Source organism: Vigna umbellata, chromosome 4 (assembly GCF_029865625.1).
Source record: "Vigna umbellata cultivar VRB3 chromosome 4, Vumbellata_1.0, whole genome shotgun sequence".
In the NCBI taxonomy this organism is placed as follows: domain Eukaryota; kingdom Viridiplantae; phylum Streptophyta; class Magnoliopsida; order Fabales; family Fabaceae; genus Vigna; species Vigna umbellata.
The window spans coordinates 13696966-13714852 of record NC_142168.1 but is presented as its reverse complement, the minus strand read 5'-3'; the positions used below and the strand labels follow the sequence as shown (position 1 = coordinate 13714852).

At 34.6% G+C, this 17887-nt stretch overlaps 2 protein-coding genes across 6 annotated transcripts in view; both read left to right on the top strand.

Moving 5' to 3' along the window:
• The window catches only part of SWEETIE (HEAT repeat-containing protein), a 42093-nt gene extending 33807 nt beyond the window's left edge, over window positions 1–8286 (top strand). For 3 of the 4 annotated variants that reach the window (XM_047315983.2, XM_047315982.2, XM_047315985.2), the window contains 14 exons: window positions 2513–2569; window positions 2784–2870; window positions 3082–3210; window positions 3300–3503; window positions 3637–4092; window positions 4575–4640; window positions 4814–4911; window positions 5021–5120; window positions 5317–5461; window positions 5770–6074; window positions 6163–6294; window positions 6380–6544; window positions 6629–6754; window positions 6950–8286. In XM_047315983.2, the coding sequence (XP_047171939.1) occupies window positions 2513–2569; window positions 2784–2870; window positions 3082–3210; window positions 3300–3503; window positions 3637–4092; window positions 4575–4640; window positions 4814–4911; window positions 5021–5120; window positions 5317–5461; window positions 5770–6074; window positions 6163–6294; window positions 6380–6544; window positions 6629–6754; window positions 6950–8122 (3243 nt within the window). In that variant the 3' untranslated portion in view covers window positions 8123–8286. The remainder of the gene's footprint in view (window positions 1–2512; window positions 2570–2783; window positions 2871–3081; window positions 3211–3299; window positions 3504–3636; window positions 4093–4574; window positions 4641–4813; window positions 4912–5020; window positions 5121–5316; window positions 5462–5769; window positions 6075–6162; window positions 6295–6379; window positions 6545–6628; window positions 6755–6949) is intronic. The other variant, XM_088113623.1, reaches the window with a different exon arrangement.
• Window positions 8287–9191: 905 nt separating this feature from the next.
• On the top strand, window positions 9192–17387 carry LOC124840021 (Flavodoxin family protein). 2 transcript variants are annotated; one of them, XM_047315997.2, is made up of 12 exons: window positions 9192–9502; window positions 9607–9684; window positions 9962–10066; window positions 10325–10416; window positions 12125–12309; window positions 12868–12965; window positions 13639–13713; window positions 13903–14013; window positions 14416–14538; window positions 15300–15419; window positions 16381–16597; window positions 16687–17387. In XM_047315997.2, exons 1-12 carry the CDS (start codon window positions 9374–9376, stop codon window positions 17214–17216), a joined length of 1863 nt encoding a protein of 620 aa, XP_047171953.1. In that variant the 5' UTR covers window positions 9192–9373; the 3' UTR covers window positions 17217–17387. The 2 variants fall into 2 exon arrangements, with proteins under 2 accessions (XP_047171953.1, XP_087970537.1); XM_088114411.1 differs by lacking the exons at window positions 9192–9502; window positions 9607–9684 and having other exon boundaries at window positions 9973–10071.
• Window positions 17388–17887: the final 500 nt, after the last annotated feature.

The window sequence follows — 17887 nt, the reverse complement described above, 5'->3', positions numbered from 1 at the left end:
AAGAGACTTTCGGTCTCTTTGATTCAACTGGCAGTCAATAAGAATGCCAAAAGGAGCCAAAATTGATTGGACATTGTTGAATATAGTGAAAAACTATATTTAGATTAATCTCCCTTGTGTTAAATACACACATAGGGTTCTCTATTTATAATAGAAGAAATATGGGCTAAGCCCAAAATACAAATGAGAAATAATAACAAACTAACTAAAAGATAAAAGATATAATATATCTAACACTCCCCCTCAAGCTGGAGCATACAACTTATATGAACTAAGCTTGGAATAGATGAACTCAATGTTGAACTAGATGATTTGTCTTCAAGAGTGTGAGGCAAACATAGATGGACTAACAGCAGCTTGTGAAACTTCAACTTCAAAAGTGGATGAAGAAGAGCAGTGTGGACAATGATAAATTGCAAGGACTGATTCCCAATCAATGATGGAAGAGTGACGGGATCAATAGTGGTAGCTGAAAGCTAAGAGCTACAAAACTGCAGGGACTACACTAAATCCTCATCAATGATGGATGGGTGATGGGATCAACAGTAGTAGCTGAAATCTACAAAACTGCAGGGACTACACCCATATATATGTGACTTGTAGTGTTGTCTTGGAACCATACTCCCCCTCACTGTAGGGACTAAATTGCCATTACTGACTGATGGGGCCTGCAGGGACTAAATTGCCATCACTGACTGATGGGGCCTGCAGGGACTAAATTGCCTTCACTGATTGATGGGGCCTGTAGTGGCTGGAAGCGACAAAACTACAGGGACTGCCATCACTAACTGACGAGGTGATGGGGGCCTACAGTGGTTGGAAGCATACGGCGCCTGGACAGCGGCAAACGGCGCGGACAGCGGCAAACGGCGCGGACAGCGGCAAACGGCGCGGACAGCGGCAAACGGCCGGACAGCGGCAAACGGCCGGAGTTAGCAGTGACGGCAGCGGAAAGTGGCGGCGACAGCAGTGGCACACTGGGTCTGGACTGGTGCTGACTGTGGCAGAGATTTAAGAAGAAAAATGGACTGCCCAATGAGATTTTAGGGGCTGCCGGCGGCCATGGCGGCCGGCCGCCGGCAGACAGCAGAGACCCTGGAAGAAGATCAGAGAACCTGCTCTGATACCATGTTGAATATAGTGAAAAACTATATTTAGATTAATCTCCCTTGTGTTAAATACACACATAGGGTTCTCTATTTATAATAGAAGAAATATGGGCTAAGCCCAAAATACAAATGAGAAATAATAACAAACTAACTAAAAGATAAAAGATATAATATATCTAACAGACATCAACATATCTAAAGCACCAGTTTCAGCTACTGGTCCGAAAGGGAATGGGTTCGAATCTCATTATGATCATACTCAAACAAACTATGTATATGGTAATACTGGAAAAAAAAGGCCATAATTCTAAGCCAGAACTTGACTAGGACAATTGAAGCGCATTAAAAACACATGTTAGAGAAGAGACTTTAAGGGGGCCGCCGGCAAACAGCGGAATCGGATCAGACAAGCTCTGATACCAAGTTGAAAAATAAGACTAATTTATTATTCTCAAATCATTCAAAAATACATTATGATACTTTCTATCTGTAATAGTCTAATTCTCCTAAAAAGGGAAATAGGAAAACTAGGAAAACTAGGAAAGTAAAATAAAATAAAAGATTATATATCTATTTCCTCTAATTAGGAAGATTCTAAAGATATCATCTCAAAAATTACAACACCAGTTCTATCACACCCCCTCACATCGGGACTGAACATATCGAGCTTGTGAGTAATTATTTATGTGTGGTTTGGTAACAACTCGATAGTGGATGACACAATACATTCACAATTTAAGACTAACTCAACACAATAGACTTTGCAAGGTGAAGTTTTCCTCCACTTATTTACTATAATTTGATCATATCTCTAAATGATGTAGGATCACTACCAAAAAGTAAGAAAAACTTCAGAATTACATTTTTTTGTTCACAGGACAATCTGATTACAGACTAGTAGAATGTAAAAAGTAGTTCACGGTTATGAGAAATTAACTATAAGACAAATACACCAGTTTATAACTAACTTGCATAGCTGGAGCACTAACAGCTGAGATATACTGCAAAAAGAGCTAATAAAAAGCTGAGATACACTCTAATACTTAAAGACATTTGAGTATTGTATTACTCGATTGTTAATGTGTTTCTTTGCTTTTTGTTAGTTTGTGAGTAGTAAGCCTTTGGCTGTTTAGTTAGTTAAGCTTGCCAGCTGTTACCATGACAACTAAAACTTGCTCTGTTCTATATAAAGAGACTATGCTTAATTTTAATTGTTGAAGAACTTGATCACTTTTACTAATTATATATCCATATCTGGAGTTCATGTTGGAAGATACTAATTCATGTTTATTTTCTGCTTAATTTAATGTTGTGTATGTACTGCATGGTGTATCCTAATCTTGTTATTTCTGTACTAGTCAAGTTTTATTAATTTGTTCTTGTATGTGAATTTGGATTAACAGTTTGAAAAATCAGCTGACCCGGAGCTTCCTGGGCATCTTCTACTGGAACAGTATCAGGTATTTAACAAGATGTGCCAAATTTGTTTTCCCTGGCAAGATTTCCATTCTTTAGTCAACTAAGGATACAGTTTTTTTGTTTCTTTAAGGATCATTTAATTAATTCACGTACTGCTTTTGTTACATAGTCCCATGTAATGTCTTGTTTTTATGGTTTTAGTAGATTATGACTTCTGTGATTTATTTGGAATAACTTAAACTGTACTAAATATAGGCCCAGCTAGTATCTGCAGTTCGTACTACCTTGGACACATCTTCTAGTCCTAGCTTATTGGAGGCAGGCTTGCACTTGGCTACTAAGGTAGCAGATCTAATCCTTCTCCTCATTTCCTTTCCTATCTTTGAAATTGATTTATTTACTTTTTTAGAAATCCCCCAAAATCGCTTCTGTAAAGCCAATTGTGGGCTTCCCTTGAACATTTCATAAATTATTATTTGGAAGTTGCAAATATATTTGCGAAGTTCCTCAAGTTTGCAATTAAATATAGCTCAGTAGTATCTGAAAATTTCAGATACTAACAAGTGGAATCATCAGTGGAGATCAAGTGGTGGTCAAGCGCATATTCTCGTTAATTTCTCGACCATTGAATGACTTTGAGGACATTTACTATCCTTCATTTGCAGAATGGGTCACAAGCAAGGCATGTAACTATATTGTTATTATGTATTTGATCATTTTTGAGATATTTATTGTCTAGACCTTTTGTCTTACTTGTTCTCTATGTTTTAGATCAAAATAAGACTTCTGGCGGCTCATGCTTCTCTTAAGTGTTATATATATGCATCCATGAGGAAGGAGCAGGATGGAGTTCCGGACAAGTACCTGGCACTATTACCATTGTTCCAAAAAAGCTCAAGTATTCTGGGAAAGTACTGGATCCATACATTGAAAGATTATAGTTATATATGCTTATGCCTAAGCCCAAAGAGGAAGGTGTGCCAGAATTTGAACTTATTAAAAATATTAATGAGTGCATAATTTTATTGGGAGATGAAACCTGGATCAACATGAAACTGTGATTATCTTTACGGTTTGCCTTCTCATTCTAGTTGCTCCTTTTTTGCAGTGGAATCTGTTCCTTGATGGACTGCAATCACCTATTGTATCTTCAAAGTTGCGTCCATGCTTAGATGAATCTTGGCCTGTAATTTTGCAAGCACTTGCACTTGATGCAGTACCTGTGGATTCTGAAGGAAACGAAGCCTCAGTTGAAAGCACCATAAAACATAGTGCCACTGCACATCCATATAGCATGGTTCAATTGAAGTGTGAAGATTTTAAGTTCATGTGGGGCTTTTCTCTTCTTGGCCTGTTTCAGTCACAACACCCCATCCTTTGCCAACCAATTTTACAGCACACTTTTCTCAGTGCTAAGCACAGTGGTAACTTGTCAAGTAATGATGTGAAATCCTCAGGCTTGAAATTATATGAAATTGTACTTCCTATGTTTCAATTTCTTCTGACTGAAAGATTTTTCGGAGCTGGGTTACTTACAGTGGATATTTGCAAAGAACTGTTGCAGGTGGGTGTTTTATCTTGTTTGTAAAATCGTTCTGGTTCCTACACCTAAGTTTTAGGAGAGCTGGTTCTTGACACAGAATTTCCAAATATAATTGACATGGATATTCATAATAAATTAGTCCTTGTGAAATATTAGTGTCGTCTACTTTACGGGTTCAGAGTAGAATGTTTGGAAAATTAATGAAAGAAAAAATCGATGACTAATATGGACTGTTCAATATATGTATATCTCTTAATAAGTGGGTTTATGTATAACCTAACCTTACAAAACCAACTTATAAGATGAGAATTGCACTCTACTTACATATTATAATCTAAACATATTCCTAACCAATGTGGGATCTCTATGGCAGTCCACTACCGAAGATTCTTGCTTATTTGCAGTCATAATAATTCATGTGCCTATAGGGTTGAGTTTATATCATATGGAATGGGCATGAATAATACTATTCTTACATATCTTATTCTGTTTAATGTATGCAGATTCTTCAATATTCCACTTACATGGATAATTCTTGGCACAGTCTTGCGATATCCATTTTATCACAGGTAGACATTTGATAAACTGATATAAGGATGGTGAACCCACATTCTATTTTCTCTCAACACTTCATACACTCTATTCCTACGCAGAATAGGTTCCCATTGTAGTCTAGCAAGCTTTTGCTGCTTCGTTCAATGTTTGAGACGTATAAAGTTCAAGTTTCAATTCTTCTCTACAGGTTGCACAGAATTGTCCACAAGAAATTTTCAATAGTGAAAATTTGGCCTTGATAACTGTGGAACTTTGTTTAGACTACCTTTTTAAAGTGTTTCGGAGGTATTTAATTTCCTATGACTGACTATTAAGGCTGTTTCCATTATTTGATGGAAGTTTTGCATTGGATATACATATTGTGCTAAAGATTTCATATTCTTCTGTTGTCTAGTGCTGACACAACTTCAGCAACTCATCCAAATTCTGAAGTAAATGTGATACAAACTCTATGTAGCACAACAAAGGCAGTCATCAACCGTATGGAGACCAAGGTGTGTTGTTTATGATACTGGATGATTGATCTCTGTTTGAGCCATTATCTTTTTTGTCAAATATCTACAATTATGTATGCATTGAAGTTGTGCAATAAGTTATCCTAATTTTTTCTTTAATTATATTTCTTCTCTAAAATTGTGTTCGTTGATGATTTCTTCTGTTGATGATTTCTTCTAATAATGATTACTTAAGATGCATAAGAATCCCAAATCAGTGGTTTTGGCGTTAGTTTTAATTGGCTACAAGTGCGTAAGGGAGGCTTCAACTGAGGTGTGCTTATCGGAAGCCATTGACATGGTCAACTGTACAATTCCTTTATTAAAGAGAATCATTGATGGTAAGCCATTTTAGTTGGAAGCGGTGTGATCCAGTTCATTCATGCCTCCATATGCATTCCTATTTTGACTGTTAATATTTTACATATATTTCCTTAATGTTTGCTCATGTGCATTTTTACTATTCTTAATTTAATTTAATGGTACCATCTTTATGTGGAAGAAATTACTTGAGTTCCTCAAGTTTCAAGATATTTGAGCTGGATCTTGGCTTCAAGCTAGCCGATATAGGAGAGAAGAATAAACTTTGATTCATTCAACTTACCAGCTGATGGATCTTTTACCCAATTTTTTTCTTTTTTTTTTGTAGATGAGGCTGACCCTCATGATAGCTTTATCCCTCTAAGAGATATGTATGGAACTTGTCTGAGCGTCGTCGCTGCTCTGACTAAGGATTGCATTGAGGAATGCCATTTGCTGGTTAAAAGTTTCAACCAACGCAAGCTAATACATACAAAACTTTCATTTTCTTTAGACCAAATTATATCCATTTCAAAACTAGCTCTTGAAAGTAAATATGCCGAAGATTGTGAAGCAAGGAACTCCATCTGTGTTGGTGCACTGCAATATTGTATTAGATGTATCCAAACTTTACTTAGTGATTCAAATATGCAGGTAAATTAATATGTAAGAAATATCACACCTTATGACTATGGCTCTTACCTAGAAATAAATTCTAATGACAGAACTTTCTTCTTAATAGGTTCAAGCAATAGGATTGCAATTTCTGAAATCCAGGATTCAAAGAGTTAATACAGAAGATAACTCTTTTATGATGTTTATTGTTGGGGAGCTAATTACTGATATTTTCACTTTAATCCACAAACTGTTTAAGGTATAGCCAATATTTCATATGTTTTTCCATTAATGCATCTAATATTGTCATCAGTTCAGATTGATATTCAACTTTGCAATTACAGAATACTATAACAAGAGAATCAGTATCCATTGCTAGTGAATGCCTGAGTCTCCTGGTACTATTACAAACCCTGTCAAAAGGTAATGACTGTCAGAGAAGTTTTATGAACCTACTTCTGGAGGCAATTGTCACGATTTTCTTGTCAACCGAAGCTGGGTTCTCTCAGGTAATATGAACTGGGAGTTTCTATTGGTGAGGTTAGCTTCTTGATTTTGTTATACATTCTTTTGATCATGCAAATAAATGACAGGAAGTCAGAGATTTAAGAAGCACAGCTGTTAAGCTTGTTTCTCGCCTTGCTCAAATTCCTTCATCAGCCGTCCATTTCAAGGATGTTTTACTATCAATGCCTCCTCTTCACCGCCAGCAACTTCAGGTACTTCTTTGTTACAGATGGACGTTTATGTGAACTGATTATAGACATTTATTTTGCTGAATTAGCACATCCTTTTTTTATACTAATACTAATTGACTACCTGAAAGATGTTGATGGAGATTATATTCTTAGAAATGGAAACTTTGTTTCTGTGCATAAAAATGATGAGGTCCCACTATAATTTATAATTCGCAGGGTGTAATCCGAGCTTCTGTAGCGCATGATAAAAATCCAATAGAAGCAAAAGTACCAGTTTTGGACATAAAAGCGCCGAAGCCATCAGAAGAAAGTAAAGTGAAACATTATGTACCATCTCCACCAGCTGTTGTGATGCAGACTGATGAAAATGACGAGGAAGAAGATGAAGTCAGTGAAGATGATTGGGATGCATTTCAGTCGTTTCCTGTCTCTAATAGTAAGGATGAAGAAGATGATTCAGAAACAGAGGAATCCGCGGAAGGCAAAGGCCCGGTTAAAATATCATCTGAAAGTTCTATTGGAGGTGATAAGTTTCAAGAATGTTCTATTTCGAAATCCATCAGTAGTGAAAAGGAGCTGAAAGGCGATGAATGTGTGGCGGTTGACGAAGAGGAATATCATGGAACGTGTCCCGGTACTAACAAGCCTCCTGATAATAAGAATCAGGAGATGGAGAGCAAATTAGAAAAATCGGTGCTTCAAGAAGAGCGAACATCATTACCAGGAAATGAACTGGTTTCTTCTGATCAAAAGCTTGAGGTAGGAGTAGAGATGGAGGAAAAATTGCAAGACTCGAGGCTTCAGCACGAGGGAACATCAATCACAGAAAATGGACTAGTTTCTGGTGATCACAAGTCTGAGGTAGAAGCTGAGATGGAGAAAAAATTGCAGAACTCAGGGATTCAAGAAGAGTCGACATCAATCCCAGGTAATCAACTAGGTTCTGGTGATCACGAGCTTGAGGTAGATGCTGGGAAGGAGGAAACTTTTCAAAACTCGAGGCTCCAGGAAGAGGGGACATCAATCCCAGGAAATGAACTAGTTTTTTCTGATCAGAACCCTGAGGTAGAAGTAGAAGCTGAGGAGGAAAAACTGCAAAATTCAGGGGTTGAAGAAGAGGGGCCTGCAATCCCCGAAAATGAACTAAATTCTTGTGATCAGAAGCCTGAGGTAGAAGTCGAAGGATCAGTGGAAGACGAAGTAACCTCAGATTCTCTAACACGTCAACAGGAAGTTCTTGAACCAGGTCACGGTGATGATGCTGAGAAAAACAGTGATGATGAGAACCAGAGTAGTCAACCACAGACAGAGATGTCTGAAAGTCCAGTAGATAGTGTACATAATAGTAATACAAAATTAGAACCATTTGCTGAAGTCCATAAAGAGTGATTAAATTAGAGCGAGCATAACATTCATCGATTCTTACTCCCTGGCATGACACTGCGGCAAAATATCTAAATTTGAAGCATTGTAAGAATGTATGGTCCAGTAAAGCTATATTTTTATTTTTTTATTTTTGCATTTTCAATCTATATTGCTAATTATATGTGGCATATATGTTTTTTTATCATTATTATTATTATTTGGAATCGTCTGTTTAAAATATTAAAAAATAAAATATCTATCGTTTATAACTATCTCTAATGTGATCTTTTATGTAGGGTATACAATTTACTTTTCTATTTTTCTATTATAATAATTTAAAGTAATCATATAATACTTATAATAAATTATACCAGGATAAAAAAAAGTTAGAACATTGTGAAGTAAAAAGAAAAGGAAAAAAAATAATCTAACACGTGACCCTAGTCTTAGATTAAAAATATAATTATCTATAATTTATATGTAAAATTAAGATGTGAATGTTTAAAATGTAATTTTATATAATAACTTCAATATAATTTATAATTAATTATCTTTTTATTATAACAAATAAGATTATACATATATTATTTATAAGAAAAATATAAGACAGGCATAATAAAAGATAAGGATACATGCCACAAAATTTATTTCCGGAGTTAGTAATAAGATTATTAATGTTGATATGTTTAACCTTTTTACATCATTCTGGTCATGGATTAGTTATAAAAAATATACTAAGTGTCATACAAAGTTACTTTTGTTAATGCAAATAATTTTTAATGTAAATAGTTTAAAGGAGTTCATAACTAAAGTTCTCATTGGAATCTTTCAAGCAGTTTATTACATCGATTCTTAGTTTATGTTTAAAGATGTAGCTAGGAACTAATTATATTTAGTCTCTTGCTTTAAAATGTTATTAATATCATATAATTAGTGTATATTTTTATTTATGGCTTCTTAATTTTTTATTTCCCCTCTGTTTTCGTTATTTTAAAAAATAATAATTCGATTTTGGTCTCTTAGAAAAAAAAAATATTTTTTATTGAGATTATAAAGATTACTTAATTTTTCTAATTGAAACTGTGTTTCCAAATAATTTAAGAGACAAATCATCACCTTTCTTCCTTTTCTCTATTCGTCTTGCTTCCTCTTTCTCCCATTGCTCGGCTACCTGCTCCGGGAGCTAGTAGCCGGGACGCAGCAATACCCTACCAAAACCCCTTTTTCCGATTCACTGAAAAGCTCTTAGCTTTGAATTTATTGAAGGTGAAAGTGATGCATAAACTCCTCATATTGTATGCCACTCAGACCGGCAATGCATTGGACGTAGCCGAACGTCTTTCTCGCGAAGCTGAACGCAGAGCTTGTCCCGTCGGCCTTCTCTCCCTTGATCAATATGACCCTGTATGTGTTGAAATTAAATGAAGCATCTTCTGTTGGGTGTGCCAAAAATGTTAGTTTGAAATCAAAGTTTAAGTTTTTTGTTCAATGTTGTTGGGTTTGTACAGAGTTTGTTACCGCAGGAGCAGGCCGTCATTTTTGTTGTTTCCACTACAGGCCAGGGGGATACACCTGATTCTATGAAGGTGACTAACTTAAAAGGGTCTTGATTTACTGTTTTCTTTCTGTTTTTTCAAAACTTTTCGTGATGTGATTTGAAATTGTTTCCATAATTCAATTTAAATGTGCCGAGGTTTTTTAAATAATCATTCAATCAGAGTGTTGTGTACGTTAGATATATTGTTGACATTTTATCTAAGTTGGCTTCCTATTAGTTGACTGTGAAAATCAATACACTTCAGTGCATGGAAATTAAACTCTTATTTTAGCTTGTTTTATTTTATTATTCTTTTTCCTTTGCAGGTGTTTTGGAGATATCTTCTTCAGAGAAACCTAGGCCGGCATTGGCTTAAAGGGGTTTCTTATGCGGTTTTCGGCTTGGGAGATTCTGGTTATCAGAAGTACAATGTAAAGTATTAATTCTTGCACATTGGTGGTGTTTTATTTGTTGAATGAAGTGTAACACTCAAAAGTGCTGCATTGATTATTGACTATTTACCTCTTGATGCTGAAACATTGTGAGAATGTGGGCATAGTAGGCACTGGACAATAATGAAAATGACTTAGTTACACTACAATTTTGATCAAAGCGTTTTTTATTGTCTTACCAGATATATTTATTTTCTTTAGTTTGATGCTTTAAACCTTGCTTGTGAACTGTTACAGTTTGTTGCGAAGAAGCTAGATAAAAGATTAATGGACCTTGGAGGAACAGCTATTGTAGAAAGAGGCTTGGGAGATGATCAACACCCTTCAGGGTATGGTTGCATGTTATGTTGCAATTGGATAATTTTACTTGGCATAGTTAAAACATACACATCTATGCTTGTAAAGTATGAAACATTGATTTTGTTAGATTACTGATTCATCTATCTAGAATGTACTAATTGAGTGTTCAATTATTTTTTATTTATAATTGATTTTCATTCAAACCCAAGATTACTTCTCTTCTAATTTATGATTAATCCTTCTTCCTTTAGTTGAAAACATATTATCTAAACACGAGTAAAATTCTAATATCTACAAGGTATGGTCCGTACAATAAAATGGAATCTGAAACATCTATTTTAATTTATAATGCCAAGACCTTTGAGTTTTGGTCTCCAACGTCTCCCACTAACGTCAGTAAAGCAAAACAATGTAAAATAACATTCAAATAATTATTACACTACTTTGAATTTCTGAACTAGATGAAGAAATACTCAAAGAGATATTAAGTTTATGTGGCCAACAATAAGGTATTTAAATATACTGCCCTACTTTAAACATCTGAACTAGATATAGAAACATTCAAAGAGAAGAGTAAGTTTATCTGGGCAAAGGGAAAGTATCCTCTAGAGCTCAAAAACAAAGAGGGCATTAACTTAACATGGGAAACGAGGACTGAAGCAAGAACGCCATCCCTTTGCTTACCAGATTCGTCTGCTGCTTTAGAAAGACCTTCGTATGAACACTCAAGTCTAGAGAGATGAAGGACATAGCTTTATCTAAAAACAAATATAAGGCCAATGAAGCACCACTGTTATAGATTTTGATAAAATTCAAAGGATTATTTTAATTTTTCAAATGCTTCTGTAAGCAACAGTACATCTTTACACATGTGCATCCAAACGACAGAGGAAACAGAGGGAATTTACAGCCGAGAGAACAATAATAAATCATCCATAAAGAAGGAACAAGATGCATCTGGTAAATATAAAATGAAAAAGGAAGCCAAGATGCTGATCTCTGTATATGACTGAATGGTGCCTTCCTTTATACAGCCATAAAGTGGTTATGAACACTACTCTATCCCATATCAGATTGAGAACCTAATTAAAAGAATTGAGCTTTAAGCTCCACCAAAAATGTACTAAATTTAAGTAAACATAACATTGTCATTTGACACCAAGTTCTTTCCTTATTTCTCTAAATAATGTTAACCTTACTAGCTGATACAGTTGTGTGCATTCTGCTTCAACAAATGAACCAAATTTTAAATGCAACATGTTGCCAGAAATGTTTTGCATCCTTTTCACAAATCCTTCAAACCTTACTGTCATAAGTTGTTCTATAGTGGAAGGACGCCCTCAAGCCTCACTTAGACCTCAACTAACTTGTTTCATCAGAAAGTAGCCACTTGCACGACACTATGTCATGATTAAGTGACAATTGTTTCTAAAATTGAGTAGTGACTACTACTATTTTCCTATACTCTTTAATTTAAAAGGTCACAGTGGCAAAAACGTGGGTACTTTGAGTTATGCTCTATGGAAGATATGAATCTACCTTTAATATTTTTCTATTAGAGCTTCCTACTACCTGCTATTGAGAACTTTGTTATACTGAATACCTCATGTTTTGTAATTCTTTTTTTTAATTAAAATTATTATATTTTTAATAAAAAATCAATGTTTTCTTCTTCATTGTATGTTGTAATAAAAACTATGTTTCAAGTGACGACTAAAGATGGTATAATTATTGTAGCTATGAAGCTTCTCTGGATCCTTGGATGTCTTCTCTGTGGAGAATGTTAAATATGATTAAACCACAATTCTTACCAAATGGTCCTGATGTTGTGATTCAAGATGCAGTTTTGATTGATCAACCCAAAGTCCAGATCACATATCACAACTCTGAAAATCTTGAGTCAAGTTTTTCTAGTACTTCAGGTATTCCAAACTGGTTAAGTTCTTGGTTGACTTGAAATCTTTCCATATTTTTACCTCCAAAAGTCTTTGCATGTATGTTGCTTTTGTTGTTTATGATTCACCATCTCTTTGAATAATTCAATTGGGTAGCGCACTTCTATGCTTAGGTATTTAGACTTTTCATATCAAGTAATGAACTAGTCTCAAATTTGTAAAAGTGCTTACTTTAACTTTAATTACTTCATTACATAGTCATTTTATGGAATTATTGACATGTTATTGGATGTGGGATATGAGTTCTGTGTTTTAATTGCTTAGTTTAAGCCTTGAAAGTTGTTGGTGCTTAAACATGCAAGGGCATTTTGATTTTTTGTCACGTTTGGGCAAAAGCAGTACACTCACTTATATAATACACCCAAAGGTGTAGAAATTTTGCTTTGGTGTTCTCAAATTTGTTTATGCTGCATTTGATTGAGCTTTAGCTGTAATGGTTTGGTGGAGTTACACATTTTTACCCTCATTGTTGATAAGGCTTTTTTTATTGTTACATTTGACTAGAATAACATGTGTCTCTTTCAGATTTAACATTTCTTAGTATTCAAATTGGAAGTGCTCGATCAGTGCTCCCTGGAAAAGCATTGTCTGACAGAAGTACACCTGGCTGCTTTCTTAAGATGGTATAGGATAAGACACTGTATCATTAGTAGTTATAAATAATATTTAGAATATGTGCATTCTACTGATCATTAGTGTCCGGTATCAGTTTTCAATAATTGGGGTGTTATGGTCCTCTGATAAACAATTTATAGTACATAGATCAATGCACCATCTCTTCTGTAGTATAAAATAATACGTTTGATATTTAGTATTTTACTGGTTTACATCTATTACAAGTTACAAATGAAATGTTTTTGTGTGAAAACTATTTTATCAGCATGTGTGCGAGAAAGGACCCACTGACTCTAGGATTAGGACTTGTGCACTTGTTAACTTTTTTTCATTGAAAATATGAATTTAACAAATCTAATTTCAAAATAGAATTGTATGATATTATATTGACTTCTTGATGCTCATACATACAGAATTTTAGATAAATCGAATGTTTGTATGTCATTTTTATAGTTAACATTTCCTTGTATTTTACGAAGTATGGCATCTAATCTGTTAACATTGATGTTGATTGATGAAGTGTTAATTGGTCCTTAGAACACGTGGAATATTGTAGAGTTGATTTTCTCAATGTGTTTTCTAAGCTTATATTTTTCATGAACAAACTTTTCTAAAACTTATCTATCATCTAGTCATCTGTTTATGTATCATACCTCACTTTATTTTGTTCTGATCATGCAGGTAAATAACCTTCCTTTGACCAGATCAAACTGTGGAAAAGATGTTCGTCATTTTGAATTTGAATTTGTTTCACATGTAAGCTACCCTTTATCTTTGTTTTTTAACCTTGTGGTGGATAGATGTATAAACTTCTTAGTGTTGAAACACATTAAGAACTAATTACAATGCTTCATATCTTATTTTTATTTCGTATAGTGAAATTCCTTGCTACAAAATTATTCACCCACCTGATTTGAATTACGAAATGCGTTATGGTTTCCTCAGGCTCTTCAATATGAGATTGGTGATGTCCTTGAAATTCTACCTGGTCAAGATTCCGCTGCAGTTGATGCTTTCATTAAACGTTGTAATTTGGATCCTGATTCATTCATAACTGTAAGTAATTCAGTATTAGTTAATATTAATGTGGTTCTCCTAACTTCCTCAGTCACCACATTTCACTTTATCCTGCATCGTGTCTAGACATAAATGTAACATTCAAACACTGTTTATACATTTAATCAGCGAAATGACCTCTTGTGAACGTCATATAGAAATAAAAGAAGCAAGCCTTGTGGTTTTTTCTGAGATTACTTTGTGCTTCCAGGATCGCCGAAGCCATGTTCTCGCTGAAAATTTTTCTATCTAGGAATAGTAGAACAATATAGTTGCCTGTTTTTGCTTGTACTTCATTTGCATGCATGACTTGTACCTGATTGGTATTTTTTGTTATTAAACTTATTTTTCTTCAATATGTGTATGTACATTTTACTGCTAAAGATATCTGCAAAATTTCAGGTTAGACCAAGAGAAATGGATGATCACAACGCCCATGATTCTAGAATCCCTGTAAAATTAAGAACTTTTGTGGAATTTTCAATGGATGTAGCTTCAGCTTCTCCACGGCGTTACTTCTTTGAGGTGAGATGAATTAAGTTTTGACTGAACATTTTTTATGCCATTTTTAAAAGATACAGAATTAAATTCAATGTTTTGCTTTGTCATTTACATTATGTTCTTTTTCTTTTCTTTTTAAAGTTCTTAACCATAGATTAGATGCGTAATGAGTTAATAAATTGCTAGAATTAGTTGCTTTCTGTAATCAAACAGAAACTCACAATGACCGAGGAATGTTGATTTTTCAGTATATGTATTGGCTTGGCTTTCGTACACAAATATCCACTAAAAATCCTAGTTAGCTCAGACTGTCGACCTTTAGATCAAGTCACATGGCAGGTCAAACCCTATATCAAATGCAAGCCTCTTTATAATATAGCATTCACCAAGTAGAACTAATAGCACACATCTTGGCTGTGGTGAGAAATAACCTCTGCCAATCTAAGATAGAAACTGAAATCAAATGCAGCAATCCTGTGTTCTCTTACTTTTTTATGTATGTTAGTTTTAATTTATGTAAAACCTATTATGCCACATTCTATAAAACAAGATTCATTCTTTTTATACCTGGGCAGGAAATGTTTAATTTTTTGTTCAAAGATGTTATGTGTGATGTGTATCTTATAAGTTTGTTATGAGATATGATGATTTCTTTAAGTATTTACATACAGGAAAGAAGCATGATAATAAACGCACATCAGCTTGGATATTTGAGTTTCTTCACATCTTATTAGGTTATAACTTCTTGCATTAAAAGCTAACCTAGTATTACTGTTATGCTCCAGGTTATGAGTTTTTTTGCAACAGCAGAACATGAGAGGGAAAGACTTAAATATTTTGCTTCACCTGAAGGAAGAGACGACCTTTACCAATATAACCAGAAAGAAAGGAGAACTGTTCTTGAGGTAAGGTCAATGAATTATATGTCATGTATGATTTTGTTTTGTCACTTTATTGTCATTTTTACACACTGAATTCTCCCTTGTGTTAAGCAGCTTCTAAGAAAGCGGGAAATGGTTAAAGGGTTGTGTCTAAAACTGGTCCATGAATGTAAAAGAATTAATGAAACAATAATTGATAAGATTTGGTGGTTCTTAAGCTTATATTCAGTACGATGCATATGTGTACATACATAATGGGAGCATATAAATATTGGCTACCAAGATTAGTGATATCAGACAGATATTTTTAATAAAGTTTAAAACCTTATGTAAGAGAAATTATTAGATTACAGCTTCAGTTCCAGTTCCAAAATTCTGGTTCTATTTTGAAGGTCATTTGCCTTTTCAAATTAAATTAATAGCGTTTCATTTTATTCACTATCAATGATATGACTCATTTTTCATTGTCATGAATGTGCTAAAGTTGAATTGGGACGATGTTGATGTAATGTATGATGAATTACCTATTTTATGTTTTAGCCTTGGAAATGTTTTTATCTGTTTTCTTTAAAAAGGTATTGGTATTTTGGGTGCATATGTGAGTACTGTAGGCTGGACATATTATTTTGGTAATATTGTTTTGGCGCCATTGTTGTGAAGGACAGAAAATTAAGTAAAATAACCGAGGGGCTTCATTACTTAGGCTAGGAATGCAGAAGTAGATACCAAAATTTGTAGCAGTTCTGGGATTTTATTTCACTCGATCATGATATGTTTTCTTTCTTGGAAAACAAAAGAAATTTCATCGGAAGGGAATGATAATCCAAGAGGATATCATAGCCTCCACGCTGAACTGATGGTTTTATAATTTATCTACCATTTAACAATTATTTAGATATTCCTTGATTCTCTCTGTTTTTGTTTTTTGTCTTCTTCATTTCAAACTTATGCATATGTCTGTTCTCCATGTTTGGTGGTCAAAAAGGTGTTAGAGGATTTTTCTTCTGTAAAAATGCCATTTGAGTGGTTAGTCCAATTGGTTCCTCCTCTGAAACCAAGAGCATTCTCCATATCTTCTTCTCAATCAGCTCATCCCAATCAAGTACACTTGACTGTGAATGTGGTGTCATGGACAACACCTTACAAGAGGAAAAAGAAAGGACTGTGCTCCTCATGGCTAGCTGCGTTAGATCCTTGCGATGGTATGAAGCAAAACAAGCCACTTATTGCATTTTAGTAGTAACCATCAGTATTACCTCTACATGATGTACTCTTTTCCTCTTTCAAGCAGGTATCCTTTTTCCAGCCTGGTTCCATAAAGGTTTGCTTCCTGCACCATCACCATCACTTCCCCTCATACTTGTTGGACCCGGAACAGGATGTGCGCCTTTTCGTGGATTTGTAGAGGAAAGAGCAGTGCAAAGTAGAACTACTGCAACTGCTCCAATTATGTTTTTCTTTGGTTGCTGGAATGAAGAGGGTGACTTTCTGTACCGTGACTTTTGGTTGAGTCATTCACAGAACAAAGGGGTGCTTTCAGAAGCAAAGGGTGGAGGTTTCTATGTTGCTTTCTCAAGGGACCAGCCCCAGAAGGTTTATGTTCAGCATAAGATGAGGGAGCACAGCCAAAGGATCTGGAACCTATTAGCTGAGGGAGCTGCTGTTTATATAGCAGGTTCTTCAACTAAGATGCCTGCAGATGTAACATCAGCTTTTGAGGAAATTATATCTAAAGAAAATGGAGTTTCAAGAGAAGATGCAGTTAGGTGGCTTAGAGCATTAGAAAGATGTGGTAAATATCATATTGAGGCATGGTCTTAGAACAAGTCATGAATTCCTTATACTTAGATTTTTGATAGTGCAATCATAGCCAACTTTAGCTACCTTACCCTCATTCTATTACTGGTTTTTTTCATTCTATCTTTATTCTTTGGTCATATGAGAAGTATATGAATATATGGCATTTAATTTTTAAGAATGTTTTGCCATTTATATACTCTAATTTGTAACTATCTTGATAATAGTAACATTTTTAAAATTACTCCAAAGAAATCTTTCAGAATTATTCCGCTCCTGAAAGAAAAATAGACTCTTTTTTAAACAAAAGAAACGCAAGATAGACTCTTCTTTTCTAACTTGCAAGTCAAATAAAAGAAATAATTGAAGTAAATTGGAGGATTGGATTAGTTGTATTGTGCTGTGTTGAGTAAGGTAAATCACATTTGCTCTCTTTCGTTTCTTCACTCCGTTCTAGCTCTGTTTGTGGAAATGTATAATTAAAGGTGAGGATTTTTTTTCTTCAATTTATCTTGTTAATACATCCAGCTTCAGATAACTTTAACCAAACGTTAGTTTTTCAACGTAGTTGTTTTATTCGAGGGTCACCGAACTTGCATCGTACGTTAGATTTTCTTGAATTTGGATATAATTGATTTTAATCCCATGAGAAGGGTCTGAAATATACATTGTCAGATACATGAAAAACTGAATGC

Bases quoted from the DNA above. Each gene is read 5' to 3' on its own strand.
- LOC124840021 (XM_047315997.2), top strand. From the start codon at position 9,374: ATGCATAAACTCCTCATATTGTATGCCACTCAGACCGGCAATGCATTG. The intron at 10,417-12,124 runs GTATGGTTGCAT...TAATTATTGTAG, and splicing joins GATGATCAACACCCTTCAGG to CTATGAAGCTTCTCTGGATC. The intron at 15,420-16,380 runs GTAAGGTCAATG...GTGGTCAAAAAG, and splicing joins AAAGGAGAACTGTTCTTGAG to GTGTTAGAGGATTTTTCTTC.